This window comes from Nycticebus coucang, chromosome 9 (genome assembly GCF_027406575.1).
Source record: "Nycticebus coucang isolate mNycCou1 chromosome 9, mNycCou1.pri, whole genome shotgun sequence".
NCBI lineage: Eukaryota > Metazoa > Chordata > Mammalia > Primates > Lorisidae > Nycticebus > Nycticebus coucang.
Window position 1 is genome coordinate 71494954 of NC_069788.1, and position 26088 is coordinate 71521041.

General features: G+C 46.7%; 1 protein-coding gene across 1 annotated transcript in view; it reads left to right on the plus strand.

Moving 5' to 3' along the window:
- Positions 1-2014: 2014 nt before the first annotated feature.
- The window catches only part of TXNDC5 (thioredoxin domain containing 5), a 29550-nt gene continuing 5476 nt past the window's right edge, over positions 2015-26088 (plus strand). The window contains exons 1-7 of the mRNA XM_053603800.1: positions 2015-2313; positions 8372-8521; positions 14268-14373; positions 18064-18160; positions 21263-21378; positions 23386-23472; positions 24095-24238. Of these exons, the coding sequence (XP_053459775.1) occupies positions 2081-2313; positions 8372-8521; positions 14268-14373; positions 18064-18160; positions 21263-21378; positions 23386-23472; positions 24095-24238 (933 nt within the window). The 5' untranslated portion in view covers positions 2015-2080. The remainder of the gene's footprint in view (positions 2314-8371; positions 8522-14267; positions 14374-18063; positions 18161-21262; positions 21379-23385; positions 23473-24094; positions 24239-26088) is intronic.

The window sequence follows — 26088 nt, forward strand, 5'->3', positions numbered from 1 at the left end:
ACTTTTTCCCCATTCTTGAGATACTTTACTAAGAAGAATATATTCCAGCTCCATCCAGGTAAACATAAAAGATGTGAAGTCTCCATCTTTTTTATGGCTGCATAGTATTCCATGGTGTACATATACCACAATTTGTTAACCCATTCATGGGTCAACGGGCACTTGGGCTGTTTCCATGTCTTGGTAATTATGAATTGAGCTGCAGTAAACCTTCTGGTGCAAATGTCTTTGTTGTAAAATGATTTTTGATCATCTGGGTATATACCTAGTAGAGGAACTGCAGGATCAAACAGTAGGTCTTTTAGTTACTTGAGTATTCTCCAAACTTCTTTCCAAAAAGGTTGTATTAGTTTGTATTCCCACCAGCAGTGTAGAAGTGTTTTCTTCTCCCCGCCTCCATGCCGTGTTAGAATTTCTTGATGGCACAGTGAAAGGGAGTAGAAGGTATATGGTACTGAGGAGCATGGGGATTAGCATCTGGCAACAACAAATTATTGGAGAGAATTCCTGGATTTCTAGAGGCAAATTTCACAGAGACACCAGGCATGCTAGAACCACATCAGAGACGGTCTTGAATGGCAGCCCAAGGAATTTGTGTTTTACCCCATAGGCCAAGGCTACAGGGGCAGTGCTGGTGTGTTTGTCCAAGTTGAAGCAACAAACTGTCGTGATTTAAGGTGGGGTTTAGGAAAATTAATTTTCTAGCCACGTGAACTAAGGAGACACTTAGAAACCTACCACAATAGACCAGATTTAGGGTCTATTCAGGATATGAAAGCTGAGAACAGTGGAAAGAAATGATAGTTGCAAGAAACATGATTGTTTGGAATCTTGAGACAAGGAGTACAGGGAAAGGTTGGAGGAATGGGAGCTGCCTCCCACTGTTCAAGCTTACGTGGCTGCCGGAATAGGTTTCAGAGGGAAATTTATGGTTTTGGTATTTGGCAAACCATAGTTAATGTTCACAAGTAGTTGAGACTGAGGCTGGAGTAGAACATTGACAGGTGAGTCCAGGGACACTTACCTGTGGTTATGCCAGGAATTACTACCTGGGGCTTTTTGGATTGAGGATAATCACAGACCAAGCTGGATTCTAGGAAGCAACCTAGTCATTTTCTCTATCTAGCTTCAGATCCCCAAGGCAGGGATGGAACTCTGACTTCCATCCGCCATAAGGGGTGTGTGTGTGCCATAAGAGGTGCGTGTGTGTGCCACAAGGTACACGTGTGTGTGCATGTGTGTACCTGCGTGTGTGTGCCATAAGGTGTGTGTGCGTGGGCGCCCGGGCTTGAGTTCTGGCGCTCAATGCAGGGAATGTTTTTGGCTGGTCTACAATGCTGAGTTTAGCAGGAGCAGGTGTGTTGTCATTCATTTTTGTAACTGGGATGGGTTGGGGCCCAGGACACCAGTCAGTTCTGCAAGGAGCCCTTCTTGTCTACAAGAGATTGATCTGACCTTCTTTCCTCTTCACCTTCCAGTTAAGGCAGGGCGGTGATAACAGGGTTCGCTTGGGAAATGGGTTTCATCACCCCTCTAAGTAAGCTCATGCCCAGAACCACAGTTGAGGTCTGGCCAAAAATCTGACTCATTCAGGTGTGCACCCCACCCACTTTTGCCCAATTTCCTACATTCTGCTGACTGCAGCTCTTTCTTCTTTGAAACCCTGGGGTGTCTGCGCTCGCTGAGAATAACCGCCGCTGACAGTCCCCTCTGTGACTTCCCGCCCTGGCCTCTCTTTCCTCCGTCAGCGCTCAGGGTCGTTCTGAGCAGAGCGGGAGCCCGGAAGGACCGCTCAGGGGCCCGGGTCTGCGGAGGCGCAGGGCCCCGCGGGACTCCCGCGAAGCAGCGGGTCCCGGGAAGCGGGGGAGGCCGCGCTGACCACGAGGCTCCGCCCTCTCGCTCCCTCCCTTCCCCGCCGACTCCCGCCCGGGCAGGGGAGCCGGGAGCCGGGAGCCGGCGCGGGCGGGAGAGGAAGGGGCGCGGCCTCTTCGAGGCGGGGCGCGGGGCGGGCAGCGGGAGGCGGCGCCGCGGAGGGGACCGGACCGGCAGCCGCGGCGAGAGCGCGCCCAGCCCCACCGCGATGCCGGCGCGCCCAGGACGCCTCCTCCTGCCGCCGGCCCGGCGCTCGGCCCTGGCCGCGCTGCTGCTGCTGCTGCTGGGCCATGGCGGCGGCCGGCGCTCGGGCGCCCGGGCCGAGGAGGCGGGGGCGGCGGCGGACGACCAGGACCCACACACCAAGCACCTGTACACAGCCGACATGTTCACGCATGGGATCCAGAGCGCCGCGCACTTCGTCATGTTCTTCGCGCCCTGGTAACTGGGGCGCGGGCCGGCCCCCTCTGTGCGCCCGGAGACGTGGGCGGCGCGGGCGCGGGGCTCCGGGCTCCGGGCCGGGTGCTCGGGGCTGACGTGGCGCTGGGCGGCCGGGGCGGTGCAGGAGGAGGGGGCGGGCCCCGAGGGCAAAGCCGGGGGAAGGCCGCCCCTGCCCTGCGCTCCCGAGGAAGCAGGAGGGGCTGGTGGGGTCGTGGCCCTTTCGGGCAGCTGGAAGCCCAGATGTCACCCCGGAGGTCCCCTGCCCCGCGCCCCAAACTTCCTATGCGCCGGACGCCGCGGCCTGCGGGTCAGCCAGGACCTGGTGGGCCACGTGCGCTCACGGGGGGTTCCTTCCTGCTGGCTGCTGGCGACGGGGGTCGGCTGTGAACACGTATCACTTTTGTGAGGGGTTAATTTAAAAAAAAAAAAAAAAAGGAAAGCGTGATTTCCAATTTCGTGCGTGTTTTGTGGAGTAGGAAGGAATGGCTCAGACAGAGCAGGGTTCCTGTACTACCTGGGGAAGAGTGGTGCAGATTCGGGCGACCCCTACTTAGTTCAGAGTGGCTATGAGCTCTGCTCTAGAGCCCACTGCTCTCGACTTGGGACTGTGATCTGTCACCTCCTCCCCTCTGCTGCCTTGGGGCCAGGTCATTTGTAAAATGTTAGATGAGAAAAATCACCCTGATTAGTAGATAATCTCCTGCTTCGGTTGTCTGGGTGGGTCTTTGCTGTGGGCCTCACCGCTGACCCCAGACCCCTACCCTGAGAATTATTCCCGGGGAAGGGGAAGGGCTTCCTGCCATTCACAGGCACATGCAGTGCTTTCTTGCCAGGGCCTGGATGCCCAGTTAGGGGAGTTCTGGGGGGCCAGAGCTGGAAGCCTAATTTTAGGGCACATGGCAATCTGAGACGTGAGTGGCCTCGCTGTGCTTATTGCAGAATTTGGTGTTCTTCCCAGGTGCTTGAGAGAGAGGCACATTTGGGAAAAGGATGTAGAAAGGGACAGAGAAAAACGTACCTAAGAAAAATGCCCTTTGCAGAAATGCCTTTCAAAGTAAGAGAAAGTTTTTCCTCTTTACCCCATATTCAGGCTGTTACTATGTTTCAGCTCATTTGGCATTAAATCACCTTTGGGGGCCAGTCTGGGGTTATAGCAATGTTATTGTTACATGTTATTAACAATGTATGTGTGGAATATATTGTTTCAAGTTCTCAAACTCGAATTTTTAGTCCTACCAAGGGTACAGAAATACTTTGTAGCATAAAACAATCAGTCAATATTAATAGTTACTGTGTGCAAAAGTATTCTCAGAATAACTATTCCAGTTAAATACACTACTTAATTGGAGGCCATTTCAGTGGAGTAAATCTATGAGTTTTCCTTTTTTTTAAAGAACTGTTGACATGTACACATGGTAAGTGCCTGCAGTGCCAATGGGGTTTGAAATTTGGAATGTCTGCAATAAATACTAGCTCGTCCTGGGCTGAGTGAGAGAAAAAACTGGCAAGCCTGAGCACTTGGTATTCTCACTATATTCCTTTTTCATTTTATGTGGTTTCTAGACATTTAGGTGATGCTCCCAGAAAATGTAACCGTTTTTATTTATTTGCTTCTTAATAGTCCACTACAAACGTTTAAATAGAGTTGTGTAGGTTTCTATGAGGGCATTTAAAAATTTATGAAGGCCCTTTGAGAAAACTGCTGATAAAGCTGTAAGGCTCAGGAGTAGGCCACCAGGGAAGGAGGGTGAGTTCTGGTATAGAGGTCAAGTGGGAGGTCAACAGGGCTCAAGCAAGGAGGAGCTGGAACAAGGCCTTGCAAAGTTTAATGCTGCAATCTAGTGCTGAGAGCAAGTGGTGACTCTGGAGGGGTCTAAAGCAGGTGAATGAGGTCCCAGAATACTTGTAAGCTGAGCAGTTTGGAGCTCAGTGTCAGCGGCTGCACAGTGCTGGAAGCTCACATGTGATTTCAGACCTGAGACACCAGGTTAAGAAAAACATTGATCTGTGTTTTTGCTCTAAACTTGGCAGCTGTAGGGTTGTCCTACTGCTGTAGATTCTGTGCCAACATCAGGGCACAGCTTCTGTATGGCCAGTTCGTGATTCACCCTGAACCTGGGGACAATGAGGTTAAGATTGGTCTAGGTGACTTTGCTCTATTACTTGGCCATGGGGTACCTTCTGAATTCAGTTGGCTGTGTAAGAGGTGTGCACCATAGCTGCAAGGGCCCCCAACTGGAAGGGCTGACTAGAGAGAACCTGTGGATCCATCATAGTGAGGGGCAAGGGAGTTGCACACCCAGCTTAGTGATGGTCCTGAATGGTTGGTTTTGATTTAAGGTATAAAGAACTTATTCTTCTCATTTTTAATCTTGTCCTGGGTTTTCACAAGAAAACTTTTCAAGGATACAGAAGAGTTTTAAAGTTTTAGAATGAACACGTCTGACCAAATTCCCCTAGGATGAGAACTGCCCTTAAAAATCCATTAGGAAGGTGCTTTGTTGGAGACCACTCCATACTGAGTCCTCACAGCCACAGTTCCTCTAGCAGTCATGGCTTCTGTGGTTATGTACCAAGTGGAACTATTAATAGAGCTTCAGATCTGTCCTTTGACAATAGGATCACAGTTGATGTGGTAAGATGCTCACGCATTGAGAAAGAGAATGCCAGAACCAAGGCCAGCTGAGGAACAAAAAATTCACATCCCCCTAGTACATGCACTTCAGGGTTCTGTGCCAAGCTCACTTTGTTCAATCTACAGAATTTAAATCCACACATGTGGCTTCACTGTGCTTTTTGTCATTTATTCACATAAGAAATTGCCAAGTACTTCGTATGTGCCAGGCATGTGCACGGTATAGCACAGTAGCCAAAGGGACAAGAAATGCTATGCATGCACTATACCACGTATCCTTAATACAGCACAGGGTTTCTCTCACAATTATCTTCCAGAAAAGAGGGGATCATATTGTATGTGAGTGTCTTATAAAGCAGAGTTTCTTGTAGCTGGCCAAGAAAGTGCTGCTCAGGAAGACACATTAGCGCAAAAGGAACATTTTTAGTGCCATCTGTAGAGCTTATTTTTGACAGAGGTCATCTGTCAGAAAAGAGAAGAAGCAAAGAGCTTCAACAGAGGTTTTATTGATACATTATTTTGAGAGAGCACTCACAATGATAAATATTAGGTGTTTTTGTAAAGAACTTTTAAGTTTTTTTAAGGACTTATTTAATGATTTATTTATTTATATTTTGAGACAAAGTCTCACCCAGTTGCTCTGGGGTAGAGAGCCATGGCTTTATTGCTCACAGCAACCTCAAACTCTCGGGCTTAGGCGATTCTCTTGCCTCAGCTTCCCAAGTAGCTGGGACTATAGGCGCCTGCCACAACGCCCAGCTATGTTTTTTTAGAGACGGGGTCTCACTCTTGCTCAGGCTGGTCTCAAATGCCTGCGCTCAAGCAATCCACCTGCCTCAGCATCCCTGAATGCTAGGATTACAGGTTTGTAAAGAACTTTTAAAAGCAATACAACACGTGGTTATATTGTAGATGTCAGTGTGCACTTACCAGGCAAATGAAAAAACAAACAAACCAAAAACCCATGACCCATGTGCCACAATGCTATGGGTTGTACTTAAAATCTGCAATAATGTTTCTACTGTTGTCATATGTTAAATTCAAGCACGGCGCTGCAGACAGCTGAGACAGTGCAGGAAGGTGGTCAGCTGTGTGACTCAGCGTAGACCTAGTGCTGGGAATGCTGCTGTCCTGAAATGTGAACAGTGGCAAGAAGCAGTAACCCTAATTATTTACTTAAAAAATATTTACTTAAATAATAGGTGATTTCAAAATATTTGTATATCCATAAATGACACATAAATTAACACATTAACTGCCACGTGAGTTGTATTTAACTCACGCTAGTTTTGCACCGAGTCTCATGAAGCATATAGAACTGGTGGCTAGGGGAAAAGGTCCATAGCCAGCCTGCACACTGTGAAACCCCAGTGCAGCGTTTTCACTGTCAGTCAAAATGTAACTTACGCACAGACAAGAATAAAAAAATCACACATTTTTCATTAAATTAGAATGGATCATTTTGTTTTCAAAGTTTTTGTTTTTGTAATGAAACACTATGGCTCTGAGGAAAATAATTTTTTTTTCTAGTGTGGCAGTGTGTTAATATTATAAATAAATGTTTATATCAACCCTAGAAGTTTGGGTTGTCACAAATTTTTTTTTTTTTTAAGCTTCTCATTGGAGAAAATGTAGAGTGGATTTAATTTTGAGGTTGCCCTGTGTTTGTGGGTTTGTGGCTGCATGGTAGAGGAGACCTGACTAAACAAGAAGCGATTATAGTAGGAGTGCTAAGCTGCGCCCAGGATGGGGGGCAAGGGAGATTTCCAGAAGGGGAGGAGGAGAGAATGGATGCCAAGCACCTGGGGAATCAGAGCAGGTGTGGCGGGGAGTGAAGGCCAAACTAACCCCGGACAAATAGGAATTATGCAAGTGTGTCTGAGTCCCAGGGACGAGCCAAGCTCATGTCCTTTCAGATACTGCAGTAGGCTCTGGAGTAGGCTGGCAGGTAAGGAGGGTGACAGGTCAAGTAGGAGGTCAGCAGGGCCCTACCGAGGGGGATCTGGGACATTGTCTAATACTGAGAGCAGTGGGGCAACTCTGACCAGGTTTAGTGGGAGGTCAGCAGGGCCCTACCGAGGAGGATCTGGGACATTGTCTAATACTGAGAGCAATGGGGCAACTCTGACCAGGTTTAGTGGGAGGTCAGCAGGGCCCTACCGAGGGGGATCTGGGACATTGTCTGATACTGAGAGCAATGGGGCAGCTCTGACCAGGTTTAGTAGGAGGTCAGCAGGGCCCTACCGAGGGGGATCTGGGACATTGTCTAATGTCCAGAGAGCAATGGGGCAACTCTGACCAGGTTTAGTGGGAGGTCAGCAGGGCCCTACCAAGGGGGATCTGGGACATTGTCTGATACTGAGAGCAATGGGGCAGCTCTGACCAGGTTTAGTGGGAAGTCAGCAGGGCCCTACCGAGGGGGATCTGGGACATTGTCTAATGTCCAGAGAGCAATGGGGCAACTCTGACCAGGTTAGTGGGAGGTCAGCAGGGCCCTACCGAGGGGGATCTGGGACATTGTCTAATACTGAGAGCAATGGGGCAACTCTGACCAGGTTTAGTGGGAGGTCAACAGGGCCCTACCGAGGGGGATCTGGGACATTGTCTAATACTGAGAGCAATGGGGCAACTCTAACCAGGTTTAGTGGGAGGTCAGCAGGGCCCTACCGAGGGGGATCTGGGACATTGTCTAATACAGAGAGCAATGGGGCAACTCTGACCAGGTTTAGTGGGAGGTCAGCAGGGACCTACCGAGGGGGATCTGGGACATTGTCTAATACTGAGAGCAATGGGGCAACTCTGACCAGGTTAGTGGGAGGTCAGCAGGGCCCTATCGAGGGGGATCTGGGACATTGTCTGATACTGAGAGCAATGGGGCAACTCTGACCAGGTTAGTGGGAGGTCAGCAGTGCCCTACCGAGGGGGATCTGGGACATTGTCTGATACTGAGAGCAATAGGGCAACTCTGACCAGGTTTAGTGGGAGGTCAGCAGGGCCCTACCGAGGGGGATCTGGGACATTGTCTGATACTGAGAGCAATGGGGCAACTCTGACCAGGTTAGTGGGAGGTCAGCAGGGCCCTACCGAGGGGGATCTGGGACATTGTCTGATACTGAGAGCAATAGGGCAACTCTGACCAGGTTAGTGGGAGGTCAGCAGGGCCCTACCGAGGGGGATCTGGGACATTGTCTGATACTGAGAGCAATGGGGCAACTCTGACCAGGTTAGTGGGAGGTCAGCAGGGCCCTACCGAGGGGGATCTGGGACATTGTCTGATACTGAGAGCAATAGGGCAACTCTAACCAGGTTTAACCAGGGGAGTGAGGGCCCAGAGTAGTTGTGAGCGCCCCATTTATGGGCCGTTCACCCGATGATCTGGTGTGCTTGCTACTCAATGTGCTTGGCCCTCTTGCCTTCTTCCAGGTGTGGACACTGTCAGAGGCTGCAGCCGACTTGGAATGACCTGGGAGACAAGTATAACAGCATGGAAGATGCCAAGGTCTACGTGGCTAAAGTGGACTGCACGGCCAACTCAGACGTGTGCTCTGCCCAGGGGGTGCGAGGATACCCCACGTAAGTCAGAAGGAAGGTTGCATGGTTTCCTGGTTGTTCCAAATAAAGTCCAAGTTAAACTTTTGGCAACCTCTTTTGTAGCTCTGAGGAGATGCTAAGCTTAAACAGTCCCTGTTGTTGGGGAAAAATTATATTTAATGCCCTGGCTTATTTACTTATTTCTTTATTTTTTGAGACAGACTCTCACTTGGTCACTCTTTGTAGAGTGCTGTGGTGTCTTAACTCACAATAACCTCAAACTTTTGGGTTCAAGTGATCCTCTTGTATCAGCCTTCCAAGTAGCTGGGACTACAGGCACTCACCACAAAGCCCAGCTATTTTTTAGAGACAGGGTCTCACTCTGGCTCAGGCTGGTCTCAAACCTGTGAGCTCAGGCAATCCACCCGCCTCGGCCTCCCAAGTGCTGGGATTATAAGCATGAGCCAGTGTGCCCAGCCTTCTCTGGCTATTTTAGATGCCCTTTCTGTTTTGTTTGGAAGAAAAGCCTTTAATCAGTGTTGAATTTTCTTGTTTATAAGAGAATGTGTTTGCAAGTCAGAAGTGGTGGCCCCTGTGAGATTCTTCCACATTGATGATCATCAGTGTGTACACAGACTTTGTCATCAATTTGGTTTGATTTTATGGTGACTCTCTTATTAAACACACTTCCTAGAGTTATTTCCCAGGAGACAAGGGCTGTCTTTCTTGAAAAGAAGGGTAACCAACCCGAGTACAGCAGTTCTGACAAGTGATACTGCTTACTCCCTTGACTATTAAGAGACTTTTTGGTTACAAAACAGAAATTGAAATTGGCATATTAAACAAAAGAGGGGATTAATTAAAAAACTTGTATAGGAAGTTCTAAGTCTCAGCTCCAGTGACTTGACTTTTTAGTTGTATATCTCTGTCCCCATGGAAGGATTTGGGCCCACCACTTCCTGGCCCTGCTTGGACACAGTGTCCATTCTCGGGATGGTCATTATGGCTGGAGAGGCAGGAAGATGCATCCCCATTCAGTCCCCGTGGCTGGTGTTGGAGGGAAAAGTAGTAATTTGAAAAAAGGAGGTGTTATTTCCGGGGGGGTTGGGGTGTGTGTGTGTGTGTGTGTGTGTGTGTGTGTTTTGGCCACTGCAGCTTCCTAAATATTTGTCAAGTGAGGAATGCAGTCAATTCTGTATGCAGGATATATAGTTGAACCTCCATAGCTGTCCACCTCCCTACATTGACCCCCTCCTTGACCTAACTTTCATAGACTGGACATGTACCACATGTACGTATCAGCACAGTAGTCCTACTTCTTTATATGACCACCTCTGTACGTTGACCAGTTTGTCACAGTCCCTTGGATGGCCAACTTATTAGAGGTGCTACTGTAATTCATTATTGATTAGGTAATATTGGGTCATTGATTATCAAATCAAATCAAAATCAAAGCTTATCTTTAGACCTGAAAGGCAGTATGAAAAACTTGAACCTAGAAGCCTGGGGTGAATCCAGCTCTACTATTTACTTACCATGCAGCTCTGGCCGCATGATTTGACCTCTGAATCTAAGTAGCGAGGTCATACCCACCTACCTCTCATAATATTGTGCAAACACCAATCTGAGCATACCCAATAAATATTAGGGTTTCCCCTACATTTGGAAATTTAGCATTTCCATAAAGGATTCTAGAACTCTTGGTCTTTGGTGGCTGCTTGCTAATCTAAGAGCTATAATTTGAGTCTACATCAAATCAGATTAGTGGGGGGTAAAATTTCCTACTGTTTTATGTGTAATTATATATAGGCATTCACTGTCCTGTATGCTTCACGGCATTGCCTATAAAGTATGTGTCGAGAGTGTCCCAGAGAAGCAGGTGGTAAGGGTAAGGTAAGGAAGAAGTCTTAACTGTTGGAAGTATGTTACTTTAAAATGCAGGAGCAGCAAGGTGGGTTGGCTGTTCTGTCTTTCCTTTCTTAAGTTGTTGACGTTTTGTGGCCATGGGGTTGCATGTGTTATAAACCATGCCACAGGGAAGGTGAAACAGGAGCTGTAATATGGCTAAGAAAGGCATTCGTTATGGGGATTCAGAGAGGGGAGTGAGGGGTTCCACCTGGACCTAGTTGTAACAGCTGTCTGGCTGCAACGTCAGTTATTCCGTGTGTGGTGTTTGCAGACTTAAGAAGATCCATGTTGAATCATTTGTCCCAGTTTTTAGGTAGAAGATCTGGTCTCCCCAAGTAAACTATTCGCTGGTTTTATGTTGTTAAAAAGAATGAAACTGAGGCTATGTGTGAGGACTCACTCCCTTTAATCCCAGCACTTTGGGAGGCTAAGTCAGGAGGAGTTTGAGACCAGGCTGGACCACGTCTATAAAAAGTTTTAAAAAATGACTCAAGTGTGATGGTGTGTGCCCTAGCTACTTGGGTGTCTGAGGCAGGAGGATTGCTTGAGCTTAGGAAGTCAAGGTTACAGTGAGCTAGGATTAGGCCACTGCACTCCAGCCTGTGTAACAGAATGAGATCCTATCCATTCTGCCTGTAATCCCAGCACTTGGGAGGCTGAGGCGAGCAGATTGCTTGAGCTCACAGGTTTGAGAACAGCCTGAGCCACAGTGAGATCACGTCTCTAAAAATAGCTGGGCATTGTGGCAGGCTCCTGTAGTCCCATCTACTTGGGAGGCTAAGGCTAGAGAATTGCTTAAGCTCAGGACTTTGAGGTTGCTGTGAGCTGTGATGCTACGGTACTCTATCCAGGGCGGCAAAGTGAGACTCGATCTCAAAAAACAAAAGTAAGCTCACACTACTGTCTGGACACAGGATGGCAAGTAACCTCTATGACCATCACAGCCCTGCAGAAGTTCCCAGGAGCATATTTTTTTCCCATAGAATCCAGGCGGTAAAGTATATTACATAAAATGTGGTCATATTGGAGCAATCATAGATTTATCCATGTGCGCTTGTCTTCCTCTAAAACAGTACCCATCCCAGGGAGTCCTGGTGTGACCTGAGTCAGATGACGACTGTAAGTGTGTGAACTGGGATGTGTGTCAGTAGATTAGCTTTTCTGCTGTTCTTCCCCTGCAAGTTTAATTGGAGCAAAGGATTGGAGAGGGAGTCAGCGATGGCTGACTGTGCTCAGGAAAGTGTTTTGAGGTCTTCCTGTTGAGCCAGTAAAGAATCATTATGTCTGGGAAACCGTGAGCAGGGCAGGACCAAAGGAGGGAAACCACCTGTATAATTTTACTAGGACTGCTGTCCCAGAGTACCACACAGCCGAGTGGCCAGCACAAAAGTCATGTATTGTCCCACACTCCTGGAGGCTGGAAGTCTAAAAGCAAGGAGCTGGCAACCTGTAGGGAATCCTTCCTTGCCGCCTCCTGGCTTCTGATGGTGGGCTGGCAACCTCTGGCTAGTAGGTAGTCACCCTGATCCTCTGTCTTCACATGACCCCCTCCCAGCATGTGTGACTCTCTGTGTCCAAATTTCCCCCGCTTATAAGAACGCTAGTCAAGTTGGATTAGGGCCTAGCCTAATGACCTCATTTTAATTGGATTACTTCCCTAAAGACCCTATTTCTAAATAAGGTCACACTGAGGTTGGCGGTTAGGAATTCAGCAAATCTGTTTTGGGAAACAATTCAACTCCTAACGCTGTTTGTGATAGTAGAATGTTCATCTTGCTGTTTTCCCAAGTGATAGCTAAGTGAGGATTTTTTTCCCCCTGAACTCTCCTTGAAAGAGAAATCTCCAGGAGATATAAATGCCTCTGGGGAGATTTGGCAATAGTGGAAATGTTTGTGGCTATACTGTGGCCCAATTTCCATCACCTCCAGTGACAGTGAAAATTGGAGTCAGATACCCCATACCAACAGGGAGGTTTGTAACATAAGCTCCAGTTCTACCCCTGGACTCTGTGAGTTTATTCATTAAAGAAGAATCTCAGATTTGGGCAGGTTCTAGGTAAAGCTAATATACCCATTTTCATTTAAATGCCTTATTTAGCCAATTTACTGGTTTTCTCATGTGGCTATGAGACTTCATTTTAAAGCTTTAATTTTAAAGGGAGTTGGCTATTTTTTATAGACTGAATACTTGTATCCCCCAGAATTCATACATTAAAATCCTAATCTCCCATGTGATGGTTTTAGGAGCTGGGGCCTTTGGGAGGGGGTTGGGTCATGAGGGTAGAACCTCTTGAATGGGATTAAGAATCTTACAAGCTCTCCTGCCCGCTTCTGCCATGGGAGAACACAGTCAGAGGCATCATCTAGAACTAGAAAGCCCTCTCCAGACTCAGTCTCCTGACCTTGATCTTGGATCCAAGTCCCCAGAACTATGAGACATAAATTTCTGTGTATACAGGCGGCTCCTGTGGCTCAAAGGGGAAGGGCGCCGGTCCCATATGCCGGAGGTGGCAGGTTCAAACCCAGCCCCGGCCAAAAACTGCAAAAAAAGAAAAGAAAAAGAGTTTTCTGTGTATAAGCCACCCAGTTTATGGTATTCTATTATAGCTGTTGAGCTAAGACACTAGTCAAACCTTCGACTGTGATTTCTGCATATCTTGGCTTCTTATTATTCTGATACTGAATATTGGGCATCTACTCACAAAATCCACGTCCATGTTATAGATGTCCTAGATGAACGGGCCTGGCAACAGGTACATGTGCCAGTCTTCTGTCTCAAGCTGTCACCCTGGTTAGAATGTTGTGGCTTCATAGCTCCCAGCAACCTCAAACTCTCGGGTTGGAGCAATCCTCTTGACTTAGCCTCTCGGGTAGCTGGGACTACAGGTGCCTGCCACAGTGCTTTGCTAGTCTTTCTACTTTTAGTAGAGACAGGGTCTCACGCTTGCTCAGCCTGGCCTTGAACTCCTGAGCTCAAGCGATGCTCCTACCTCAGCCTCTCAGAGTGCTAGGATTTCAGGGGTGAGCCAGCGCACCTGGTCTCGGTGCTGGTCTTTATTGCTCTTTTCTTCTGTCAATAGCCACATTTCCCCCTATCCTTGCCACCTTCTATTAAGTTTTGTCTGGAGTATGTTTTCCCACTATGAGTGGAGTGATCCAGGACCTAGGAGTATTAGTTTCATACTTTGATCACATTTTCGCTTTCCTTTACAGGAATTGCCTCTGTATCCTCTCTGCAGATTCCTTCAGAGGCCAATATATCATACATAGAAAAAAGAAGCTTCCTTGTCTGTGGGGATGTAAATGGGCTACACCTCAGCCAGTGTCAAGAATGTTCTTGTTCAAGTTAGAAACTTGAATTCTCATAGTAACCAAATAGCCCTACTTTGCAAGGGTCAAGAACCTGCCAAGACAGCCTGGAAGGATACATTTACTGCAAAGCAGTGCTGTATCTATCACAGTCCTTAGTTACACACACATATACACACAACTGCTGAAGCCTGGGAAAGATAACCGATCCTGGCAGGGAAAAGCCCAAGAGTTCTCCAGACAAGCACCGCCTGCTTGCCACTTGGGGTTTAAGTCACAGCATGAAGCCAGAAGTTTTCACCTCAGTTTTATTTTACTTGAATAAAATAAGAAGCATCTAAAACTTTAGGCTTAAGGGGATTTATTATCTCCTAGAACGTTATTTTCATTTCTTTTTCCAGTTTTATCAGAGAGTGGCAGATAGGTGCCTGGCGGTAGCAGCTCCCTGACAGCTCATTTTCTGAGTGTTTCACTAAATGACTTTGCTCCCTGATAAGATAGTGCTCTGAACTCAGAGCAGTTGCAAGGGCTTGAAATTTTTGCTCTGTGTAATCCTTTGTTATTCTTTCAGCTTAAAGTTTTTCAAGCCTGGCCAAGAAGCTGTGAAGTACCAGGGTCCACGGGACTTCCAGACACTGGAAAACTGGATGCTGCAGACCCTGAACGAGGAGCCCGCAGTGAGCACCTCCTCCTTCCTTCCTCCCTTCCTTCATTTCTGGGGTAATATGTAATTGGGCAGAGGCCAGACCAAGTGAATTATTAAGGTTGCTGTTTTAAAGCAATTCTTTCCTCTTTTAGAGCTCACTGATGTAAGTAAAGATTAACAACTTTTAAAAAAGCCTTTTCCTTTCTCTTTTTTTTTCATGGTGGAAAAATTAATATTTTTTTATTAGATCATAACTGTGTACATGACTGCATTTATGGGGTACAATGTGCTAATTTTATATACAATTTGGAATGCTCACATCAAACTGGTGATCGGTGGGACCTCACCTACTGTGCATGTTGCAAGAGTACATGTCCAATATGTTAATAAATGGCTAAACACAACAATTAAATAAGTGAGGTGAAGGCTATGTTAGAAAAGCCTTTTGCTTATGGAACTAGAGGTGCGCAAAAGTAGAGGGAAGAGTAATGATCCACCGGCTTCGGCTGTTACCACCGTCATGGCCCCCTGTCTGCCCCCTGCCTTCTGCGCCTTGTTTGGCCTTAGGCCTCAGCGAGATATTTCCATGCGCAGTCTCAGATGAGCACGCCTGACTTCTACAGAGCCAGGGGGCCCTTCTCACAGGTGATACAGTTAACAGACCTTCCAGTCCAGCCCAGGCTTTGGCGCTTCTCCGGCCTTCCGGACCTGTGTCTTCCTCCGCCTGGAGCTTTCTGGCTCTGTCTTACCCTGTCTAGCTGTACCCTCAGCTTTCCTCCTCTTCTCAGTTTTCAGTGCCCACGGCCCTAACGTCATTAATACCGTTAATACTCTCAGCGTCTTAATGTACTTTCCTCTGCTAAGGGTGGTGATCAGGAGATTGTAGACACTATAAGGATGTTCCGAAGAGAAATTCTAACCATCTTTCCCCTCCCCGTTGATGTTGAGAGCCTTTGTTGTAAATCATCGTGATCCTAAATCATTAAGTGTCCCTTTTGTGGGTGGTGCCTTTGAATTAATGCTGAGTGCTCAGGCCCCCAGAGGCCAAGTTGGACTCTGGTGGTCTGTGCTGCCATGTTGGAGAGGAACTGGAGAGGCGGCCTGTGTTCCCACACTCTGCCTTTCTGATGAACCAGGAACATCTAAAGTCTTTGGATGTAATTTCAGTTTCGGCAGTTAACTAAGGCTGCTTTATTACATAAGCTGAGTGTCCTCTGGTTTGGAGGTGGTCTGAGCTCATTGTCCGTCCAAGCAGTCTTGGAGCTCTGCTGCTAACTGGGGTCACTTTCCCAGGTGTTTGTCCCATAGGCTCTGCAGATGTCACAGCTAATCAGAAACTGGGCTGCTGCTTTGGTGCTGCCATACCTCACATTTTAAAAACTCTCTAAGTGTATGGTGGAAAATGTTGGGTATGGGATACAGTGTTGAACCAGAGACTTATCTAATTTTAGGTGGTAGGGAAAACCACAAACCTCTCAGAGAGTAAATTTGCATCTTTGTCGTGGCAAGAAAGTTAGACGGGCAGGTGTAACTTTCATATAGATATAAATTTCGTGTTATTTCCGTTGTGAAAATGTTCTCTGGGAGGGGTGGCAGGTATTAGATGAGAGGAACTCAATTTTAAAGAGGAGCTAATAGCTTGAGATAAACCTTTAAAATAATCTTTTCACCAAAAAAGTCAGTTGTCTGATGGCTTGATTCAGGAAGCCAGCCACCGGTATCAAGAGGGCAGAAAGATTTCATCTCATGGGCCACCCTCACTTTAAGGGAAGTATCAGCTGCATATGGAGGAAGGGAAGGACCGTGAGGCCGACTCCCCGAGGGACGGATCCTGCCTCCTACAGTCCATGCACTGCTACCCTAGAACCTCAGTTACCTACTTGTCATATTTCAAATGTTTCCCAGCAATGAGAGGTCTCAGATAATAGCCAGAAACCATGACAGGGTGCCTTAATGTGGAAAAGGTCGAACACGCAAGCGATATACTGCAAAGCAACAATTCTTTTCAATTTAGCTTAGCTTTCTAAGCAAAAACTTTTAAAAAACTTCATCTGTATGTATACCTAAGTAACTTCATACATAACATTTTCTAATATTTACACTGTATAAATTTAGATCGTTTTCCCTTCATGTTATGGAAATACTAAAGAAACTGGAAGAAGTCTGGCATGTTTTACATTCTACCCCGATTTTTCTGTTTCCATGTTTGTTTTTGTATTTTTTCTTGAACAGTTATACTTCTGTCCCTGGATATTTAGGTTATTTATAATTTTTCTGTGATTAATAATGCTGTAAGGAACATGTATATCTTTGAATAAGACCCCCCCCTTTTGAGTTTTATTATTGGAAAACTACGTTCTAATAACATAGTATTTCCAGACATAAAATTGCAAGGTCGAAAAACAAAACAAAAAAAAAGACACTAGATCATTTCTATGGCTCCTGACGAATATTGCCAGATTGCTTTCTTAAGAATTGTATCAGCTGACACGTCACCAGCAGAGTGAGACTGTATTCATTTCTGTGATACACCGTGTTGGTCCCATTATGGTGGGGACTGCTCTGGTGTCCAGGAAGGAGCACAGGAAGTGACCGTGTCCCCTTGAGTACCATAAATGAGCATTTTGATACTGAAAGCCCTTTGACCGTCTTGTGAAGGATGACGCATGGTGTTTTATTTCACCTTATTTAAATTCACTGACTATTCTGTTAGCCATCATTCTCTCAGGCATTCTTTTATGTGAGTATTTGAAAGTTTTGACAAGCTAGCAGCAGAGAGGAAAACCCTGTAGTGCTTCCTAATTGCAACTCTGCAAAGCTTTGAGCTGTCAGCTCTTCAAAAGCTTTTAACGACTTAATATGGATATTCATTTTAATAGGAATAAGAACTGCCAAATAAAAATGGAGTAATATACCCATATGTCTGCAGCAAAACAGTGAGTCCGTTATTTTTTCTTCACTTCTGGTTACTTTGGTTGGAAGCCACCACTGTAGCGGGCCTCACAAATTAAGAAATGTGGAATTGTGTGGTACTGTGGTAGCTATGTAGTGGTGTTATGCAGTGGTGTCACTCAAGAACTGGCAGGAGCATCTTTTAAAAAGCCAGTTGCCCCCATCCCACACTTAGGCACGAGAACGATGTTCTTTCTTGAAAGTGCAGTGTGTGTTGACCCCATGGTTTTCTCTGTGCCTTTCATTCGCCTGAGTTTGCCCTCTTGGCACCTACATTTTTCTTCATCAGTCTGTCACTGTTTTTTCTACGATGTGTATGAATTAAGGATACCCAGGCCCCCTGCTCCCCGATACTTTCTCATTCTCAGTTTTGTCCACTTTGCTACCATATTTCTTTAGGCATTAATTCGTCAGAGTGAGTCCATCAGGAATTGTGTGTTGTGTTCTGTGGGAATTATCAGGATACATTTTGAAGAAGGGGACAGGTTAAAGTCCTTCACTTTGCCTGCTTTGTTTGGTTGGGTTCCTGGGTGGAGACGGCTGTCACCCAGTTGTCCTGGAGCTTTTGCTGAGGGCGGGGCTCGTGAGGGGCTTTTTGCCAAAGCATCCTGTCATGGCCTTACAAAGCAGCATCGCACCAAGCTTCCAGGGGGCCAGGTGAGGGAAGCCACCATGCAGGTTCTAGATGGAAACAGGTCACCGTCTCCATGGGTTTCACTGTGTCTTCATGGACAAACTCAGTGGCCGCTTTTCTGTTTCTTCCCATTAGACCCCAGAGCCAGCAGCAGAACCGCCCAGTGCCCCCGAGCCCAAGCAGGGGCTGTACGAGCTCTCAGCCAACAACTTTGAGCTGCACGTTGCACAAGGTAAGGGGAGGGCGAGTTTCGAGGGCATTTGGGTGGATGCCTGATCAGAGAGCCCCCCGACTCTCTGCACCTGCTGCGTCAGAGAACTCCCTGACTCTGCCCCTTTCTTTCTTAGGTCACCATAACAGTAAACCCAGCGAAAGGTCCCTCTCCTCGTCAGGACCACTTAGGATCATTGTTTAATGTTCTTCTTCTTAAACATTATTTCTCCTTTTGTCTCTGCCCTTACAGAAATGGCCAGTATAATGCTAAGCTAAAGCCTGAGGCATGGGAATTTGTAGCTCACAAATCGTGAATGGTCACACTTAATTTGCCCAGTAGCTGGACAGCGCACCCTTGGATAAGAAAGTATTTATTTACAGGCACACTTTATTGCACTTTGCCAATACTGTGTTCTTTTTTTGTTTTGTTTTGTTTTTACAAACTGAAGGTTTGTGGCAACCCTGCACTGAGTAAGTCTAGCCATTTCCCCAGTAGCTTGTGCTCATTTCACATCTCTGTGTCAGCAATTTTTACCCACAAAGTATTTTTTAATTAAGCTGTGTACATTGTTTTTAAGGATCCAATACTACTTCATACTTAATAGACTGTAGTATAGTGTACACCAAACTTTGATATGTACTGGGAAACCCAAAACTGTGTGTGACTCCCTTGATGGCGTTACTTGCTGTGTTGCAGCGGTCTGGAGTCCCGCTGTCAGTGTCGCTGAGTTACACCTGTAGATGAACATTAGTCATGCACTTTTTGACCTCAGGCAGAAACAAAAGCTGCTTCTACCTGTTTAAACAGAATTTAGTGGGGCCATTATACCATACGAGTCAAATTAGGTATTCTTTACACTTAAAATCCCTTTCTGTGCCACATCTCAGTTTTTTGGAAATGGTCTCCTAAATGTCAGAGTGATCTGTGTGCTTTCCATAATGTGACTAGTATACGTCTCCCTTTATTCAGACATAGATGTGTTTCAGAAAACTGGGCTCAGTTTCCCAATGACTTGAAAGCACATTCAGTTTCCTTGCCGGCTCCATTATCAAAGGCTGCCATGAAGAGAAATCCCCCTACAAGACTGGCTTGAAGTATCATGAGAAAGGGCTTGGAATCGTATCTGGCCTGGTAACTTGTGCCTGCTGAGAGTGGCGGTCCCCTCGGCCACCTCCAGCCACAGTTACCATCTAAAGTCACTTATTGTCATGACTTCAGCCTTTTCTCATTTTTATTAAAGTTGTTATTTCAGCTGTGGTGTATGTCAGAGTACTGGGACCTTAGCGTATTTCCCTTTGCAGGGCATTCACTCTGAGTTGGGGACTTCGGCGAATTTCCTTTTGCAGGGCATTCAGTCTGAGTGGAGACAGGCTTGTGCCATGTTTAGAATGTGTTACCCAGATCGCCTTGTTGTAGTCCGTCTTCCCACATGCCCAGTGGCACCTCCCTAAGTCAGTCCCTGCTGCAGGGCAGCGTCATGTAGATGCCATGTCATGCTACAGCAGGAGGGTCTTTCCCCAGAAAGCCACAGCAGCCTCCTGCCCTTACTGTCTTTCCACTCATTGTTCAAGATTCCTGGAGGTCATGTCTCCACCTCACAGTACAGGCTGGTGATGTACCTACCTGAACAGAAGTCGTTTCAGCCTCACACATCAGTTGCAAGTTTTTAAAAAGTTTTTCCAGCTTTTTCCTTAAATGCATCATTGCAGTGGTGATAAGGCAACACCAGGAATGCTGGGTGTGGCAGAGTCCTGCTTGGAGGCTGAGCCATACATGGTTCAAAGCCTGCCAGTTAGTTCTCTGCCTGGCCCCTGCCTGGCTTTGGTTTGGAATCAGCCTGATGTCAAAGTAGAGCAGCCAAGATAAAAAATCTTCAACGTTCAAGTCATGATGCTATGAGGGTTTGATCCCCCCCAAAAATATGCTCAACTAAGGAGGTGAGATTTAGTTTTTTAGACCTCCTATTTCAAGGTAAAATATAACAGATAAAATGAACATAGGGCTTAGTGAAGTATTCTAAAGCAGTCACCTTGTAACCACTGTCTGGTTCCAGAAATATAACCACCAGCCTCCCGTGCCCCATCCAAGTCATGGGATCTATATATCTTTTAGGGCCCTTTTAACCCAAACATTCTCCTTTCTTTCTTTCCAAGGACATAGGTGGCTTGACCTGTAGAGCTTCCTACAATCTGTACTTTGCCAGTTAATCCCTATGGTGTAATTTAAATGTTTCTTTGATTTCTGTTTCCTGAGAATTGGTTATTGGGTCTGGGGACATAATTAGTTTCAGTGTCGTGTTTTCCAGGGCAAGGGAAGACCTCATGGCTGTGGTGGCAGCACAGAATGTCTGAATGTCTCAGTGTGAGCCACTATGACAGTGGGGCTGGGTTTATTTCCTTTTCTTTTTCTTTCTTTTTTTTTTTTTTGCTGGGGTTCATTCGTCCTTAGGGTTGCTGGATGCTGATTCTCTGATTCAAGCAGCCCTTCGTTTTTTTAGCAAGAGAAATTTACCATTGTTTATCACTTGTTTATTCAGTGGTATAGTTCATAAGAGGAAGGCAGAATAAATGCCTGACTCTTTCTCTTTATTGCCAGTTTTCCAAATAATGAGTTGGTTCCTGAGTGTCCATCAAGGTTGATAAATTCCTATTTGTTTTTTTGTTTGTTTGTTTTAGAGACAGAGTCTCACTTTATCACCCGTGGTAGAGAGTGCTATGACATCACAGCTCGCAGCAACCTCCAACTCCTGGGTTTAGGCGATTCTCTTGCCTCAGTCTCCCCAGTAGCTGGGACTACAGGCGCCCGCCACAACGCCCGGCTATTTTTTTTGTTGTTGCAGTTTGGCCGGGGCTGGGTTTGAACCCACCACCATCGGTATATGGGGCCGGCACCCTGCTCACTGAGCCACCAGTGCCTATTTGTTTTGAGTTTCATTATGACTCGTAAATAGAAACATACTGGTGAAGAGTGTCTTTGCACCAATTAAAGGGTTCATACTGAACCGAGATTTGCTGAACAAGAAGACAAAGATCTGATTCTTCAATTAAATCTCTAGTTACGTATGACATAAATTATGCCTTCCCCCGCCCCCCCCTTCTCTTCCTTGGCTCTCCACTAAAGGCGACCACTTTATCAAGTTCTTCGCTCCGTGGTGTGGTCACTGCAAAGCTCTGGCTCCGACCTGGGAGCAGCTGGCTCTGGGCCTTGAACATTCCGAAACTGTCAAGATTGGCAAGGTAAGTGAGAGCCCTTATTAAACTGGAAATGGACTACTTTGGGCTGGATTAATTACCAGCGTAGCCCATTATTCATTCTGTGTGCAGAGTCGCAAACTTGATTTATTAATTCCATTTAGTGTGCCACTTGATAATTCACTTCATTTTCACAGATGGCAGCCCGGTTTTGAGTTTTGCTGGCTTTTCCACAGCCTAGAGATAAATTATGGCCTCAGCTGCTTTGTTTATTTTGAAGAGATGGCCAATTCTGAATTGGCAGCCTTGGAGCCTGTTCTGCAAAGATACAGGGTAGAGCCCTGTAGAATGTTCTCTGGACGTACTTGGAGGCCATCCATGTTTGATCTCACCCCAGAGCTCTGTTCAAGGACCCTCACCTCTGTGCTCACGCAGGCGCTCCTCCTTCATGAGGAACCCCAGTGCCCCTTGCGGCCTGGAAGCTTTCCAATGCTCTCCACTTTACAGAGAGAAGCCAGAAAACTTCTGTGTAACGGAATTTTCTGGAATTATTCACAGAAGGCTCCAGAGCCGCTCCTGGGCCATCAAGCACTTTTATTCTCACCTGTCCTCCAACACGCACCAGATAGCCCCTGTGGCTTTCCTTTTCCACAAATCTCATTTTTCTACCTTGCCACAGAGGGCTGATTTGCATACAGAAATAATCTGCAGTCTGCGAACATTTACCAGGATCATCTACCAGGGCAGTGGGATGGTCAAAAATGTAAACCTGGGGATCAGACAGACCTGGCTGGCGGACGGTGGGCAAAACTTCTCTGTGCCTCAGTGTCTTTCTTTGCCAAACTAAGCTGAGATCTACCATGTGGCAGCTGTGAAGATGAAAGTACCCAGCTTGATATGACACTCAGTGTGGAGCAAATGCTTAGTAAATTGTGATCACTGTTGTGGTTATTTAAATGGATTTTCCACTGTCACCTGTTAGAACACTTTCACAAATGTGTTCTCACTATATGTGTTGTGACTGTGTGTTTATGTTGATATAACATTTCATGAAGTAATTATAAAATAATCTTGTCTTCTATCTTACCCCGTACCTGCTATCCTTACTTTATTTAGTGAACTTTTGAGGAGATCATTTATTTTTAGTTTGTATCCTGAGAGGACCCTGGCAGACCCAGGTGTGAGCAGACAATAGCCTGGGTGGCCTCACTGAGCATTGAGTGGACACAAGCATCTGAGTTAGACAAAACCCTCAAAAATGCTCGTCCCATCCATAGACCTCGGGCTGAGGTGCCCTGCACTTCAGTCTAACACTTAAGCTGTACTCTGTCTGCAGTCTAATGTGTTGAAATAATATTTTTACTCTCCTTTGCAGACACAGTGAAAAACAGCTTAGGTCTTGCCCAGCTGATTTGAATGCTGGTAGAAAATCAAAAGGAACAAGTAACTTAGAACCAAGATATGTCTTGAAAATGTTGGGCAGGCACTAGTAACCTTTATAAAAGTTAAATTAAAAACTTAAAGAGCTGTGGTAGTTGATAAATTAAGTTTACAGAATTAAGGACAGATTATAATCTTAACATCTTTTCAGTTTTCATCTTTATTATATGCCAAACACTCCTGTTTAAAAATGACTACTTGCTCCCTCTTGATTTCAAAACTCTGTGAGATTGAACATAACAAGTTTCTAAGCTGACAGCCAGCTTAAATGCCCTCCCTAAATTTCAGGGTAGGCCCCCTACCCTAGCCCCTAACTTGGTCACTAAAATGGTCATTCAAATGTTGTTTCCTAAGAATTTGCATTTTTAACTGAGCTAAAATAAATCTTGTCTCTAAAGTAGATCTCCTCACCCTGCTCCTTTTAGCTCTGCATTTTGGAGTAGCTTTTAAGAAAGGTCTCTTTAAATACTGCACCCTGCTAGCAGCAATGCTCTAGAGTCTGAATTATTTTTAAAAACTTTTCTTTTTTCAAGTATAGAGTGTTTAGTAATCCCTTTCACAAGAAGACTCATGGAGAGACTGACCGAGAAGTCCACCCTCCTTTATTTGTAGGTGGATTGTACACAGCACTATGAACTCTGCTCAGGAAACCAGGTCCGCGGCTACCCCTCTCTTCTCTGGTTCCGAGATGGGAAGAAGGTGCGTCTTCAATCTTGGTATCGAGATGGAATTTTTCATCTCTTAACCGCCGTGTGCTGGGCTGCTGAGTGGTTTAGTGGGTACGGTGAATTGCTGCTATTGATTATTTGGGCCCTAGTTTAGAGGAATATGTGTAGTGGAACAGATATTTTTCTCTTCATTGATAAGATTTCTGTAGTGAAAAAAAACATCACTCGTTATACTATTTTGAAGTGTTCCGGTGGCTCGCTGTGCTCTGATCATGAACACCAGCCTTCTAGGCCTTTGAGTGGGGTTAACGTTTGCTGGTAGTGAGGTTCTGCCTCCGGCCCTCCCTCTGCCCCGGCTGACGGTCAGCTGTTAGAAATTCCCCTGTCAGCATGACAGCCCCCTGGCAGGCCTTCACTGAGACTTTTATGACATGTAGCCCCAGAGAGGGAGGAGGGGCCCGTAAAGTTCTCTCACTAAAGCCAAGACTTTCAGCTGTGATCGCTACTTTCCTGTAGAAGTGTGAATACACAGGTGCTGTCCAGCACACACACACCCAGCTGAGACAGCTGGGCAAGTGGGGTTCTGGGAGGGCTTAAGTGATTCGGAGCACCCACATGTACTCATATTTTTGTACGGCCTGTGTCTCGGACAGGTTGACCAGTATAAAGGGAAGCGGGATTTGGAGTCACTGAGAGAGTACGTGGATTCTCAGCTGCAGAGAACAGAGACGGGGGGCCCGGAGACTGTGGCTCCCTCAGAGGCCCCAGTGCCAGCTGCTGAGCCCGAGGCCGACAAGGTGGGTGCCCGTGGCAGTCGAGATTGCCAGAAACAGCCCACAGAGGGCATTCTTCAGCACCGAGGACAGGGTGACAGCTTGGAGACAACACAGAGTCATCCTGATAGTTGGCTGCCATTGCCTTTTCCACACAGAATGTCTCTTCATCTACTTTTACATGTTCTGAGGGGTAAAGATAAAAGCTTCCCTGCCTATCCTGAGATAGTATTTGGTGTCAAAGATCTCTAGAGAATTCTTCCTTTTCGGTTGGGTCATTTTGGAGGCAGACTGTACTTGGGTGGTGTTGGCTGTGAAATCCCGGCTGCTGCCTCTTGGCCCCTGCTCACTTCCGTAACGTGTTGCAGTCATTCCACTTTCGCCTGCGGCAGAGGCCTCGGAAGATGGGGAGCAGAGAGGACAGCAGCAGGGGGACTGAGGGGCCCGTCACTGGAGACATTTGACTTGTGCAGACATCTCTGACTCACTGAGGGGTTATCTTTATTCATTCAGATAGTGTAAGATTTTAGGTTCATCATTCTGCATTTATCAAACCCTTGCTATGTGGCCAACACTGAACAAAATAAATAAGACTGGTTTCTTGCCTGTTAAACAAGCTGTGTCTGTGGGGCAGACAGTGAGAACTGTGGTGACCCCGTGGTGTCAGTCACAGGGGCTGTGACAAAAGTGTATGCAGGGTTGGTCAGAGTTGCTCTGGAGAGGTGGGAACAGGTGGGCAAGAAGCATCCCCAAAGAGCTGACAGATAAATTGGTGTTTGCTGGACAGATAGGGTCTGCAGGGCTGCCAGCAAAGAGACCTAGGGGAAGTGGTGGGAAGATGAGGAGTGTGGTGCAGGGTCCCTGAGGGCTGGAGAGGTGGGCCCTGGGGCATACAGGACATGGGCGGCCAGCCAAGGGTTAGGAACTTCATCGCGTGTCCATAGGGAACCCCCGGAGGGTTCCGAGAGGATGGGAGTGGTAGAGCAGTAGCGTGTATGAAGGAAGCGGAAAACTGTCATATTGGGCCATAACAAGACACGAGCCCCAAGCGAAGGCTGTGACCATGGGGTGGCAAGAAGGAAAAGGCATGTGTGAGGAGTCCAGTCTCTGCTGGGGGCAGTTCTGAGGATGGGACAGGAGGAGGGAGGTCCTGAGGGGCGTCTTGGATTTCTGGCATGTCTGGTGGAGGGTGGTGCTGAGCACAAGGGCAAGACCAGAGCTGGGGGAGGCGATGAGCTTGGTTTTCAAGGTGCTGATTTTCAGGTCTGTGGGATACTTAGGTGGAGAGTCCAGTGGACCGTGAGTGGGGAATGTGGCCAGAGGGACGTGCTCTAGGAGAGGGTTTGTGTCATCTCCTTTGGAAGTCAGCACCATGGGGACAATTCAAGGACAATTAGAATGTGTTTACCTAGGAAATCAGTGCCTGCATTTCCCAGCTAATAACCATAGGCTTGTTAACAGATTTCCAAAGCAGAATACCGACATTGCCCTTTCACTTCCCACAGCTGTGCTTCAGAGCATGCCAAGTTTTTACTTGGGATGCTGGGGACAGAGAGGGGCTGGTGTGCCCATGTTCCCTGCAACTTGGAACCCTTATCATTTAATCAGAGACTAGACCTTGCTAGTCAGTCCCCAAGGCCCAGCTGTTTAGAATCAGAGAAAACAACAGCACCACCGCCCCCTCCACCCTGTGCTGCTGCCCAGTCCTTAGTTGGACTCTAGTAGTTGTTAGTTGAAGCTTTGGTTTCAGAAGTAAACAGATGATTTTGTAGTTGTTATGACCACATAGGTTAGAGGAGCGTGTGTGTCATGGCGGTTGTAAAGGTTATTCCCAAATTGAGCATAATTATATACTATGGATGTTTTCGTCACAG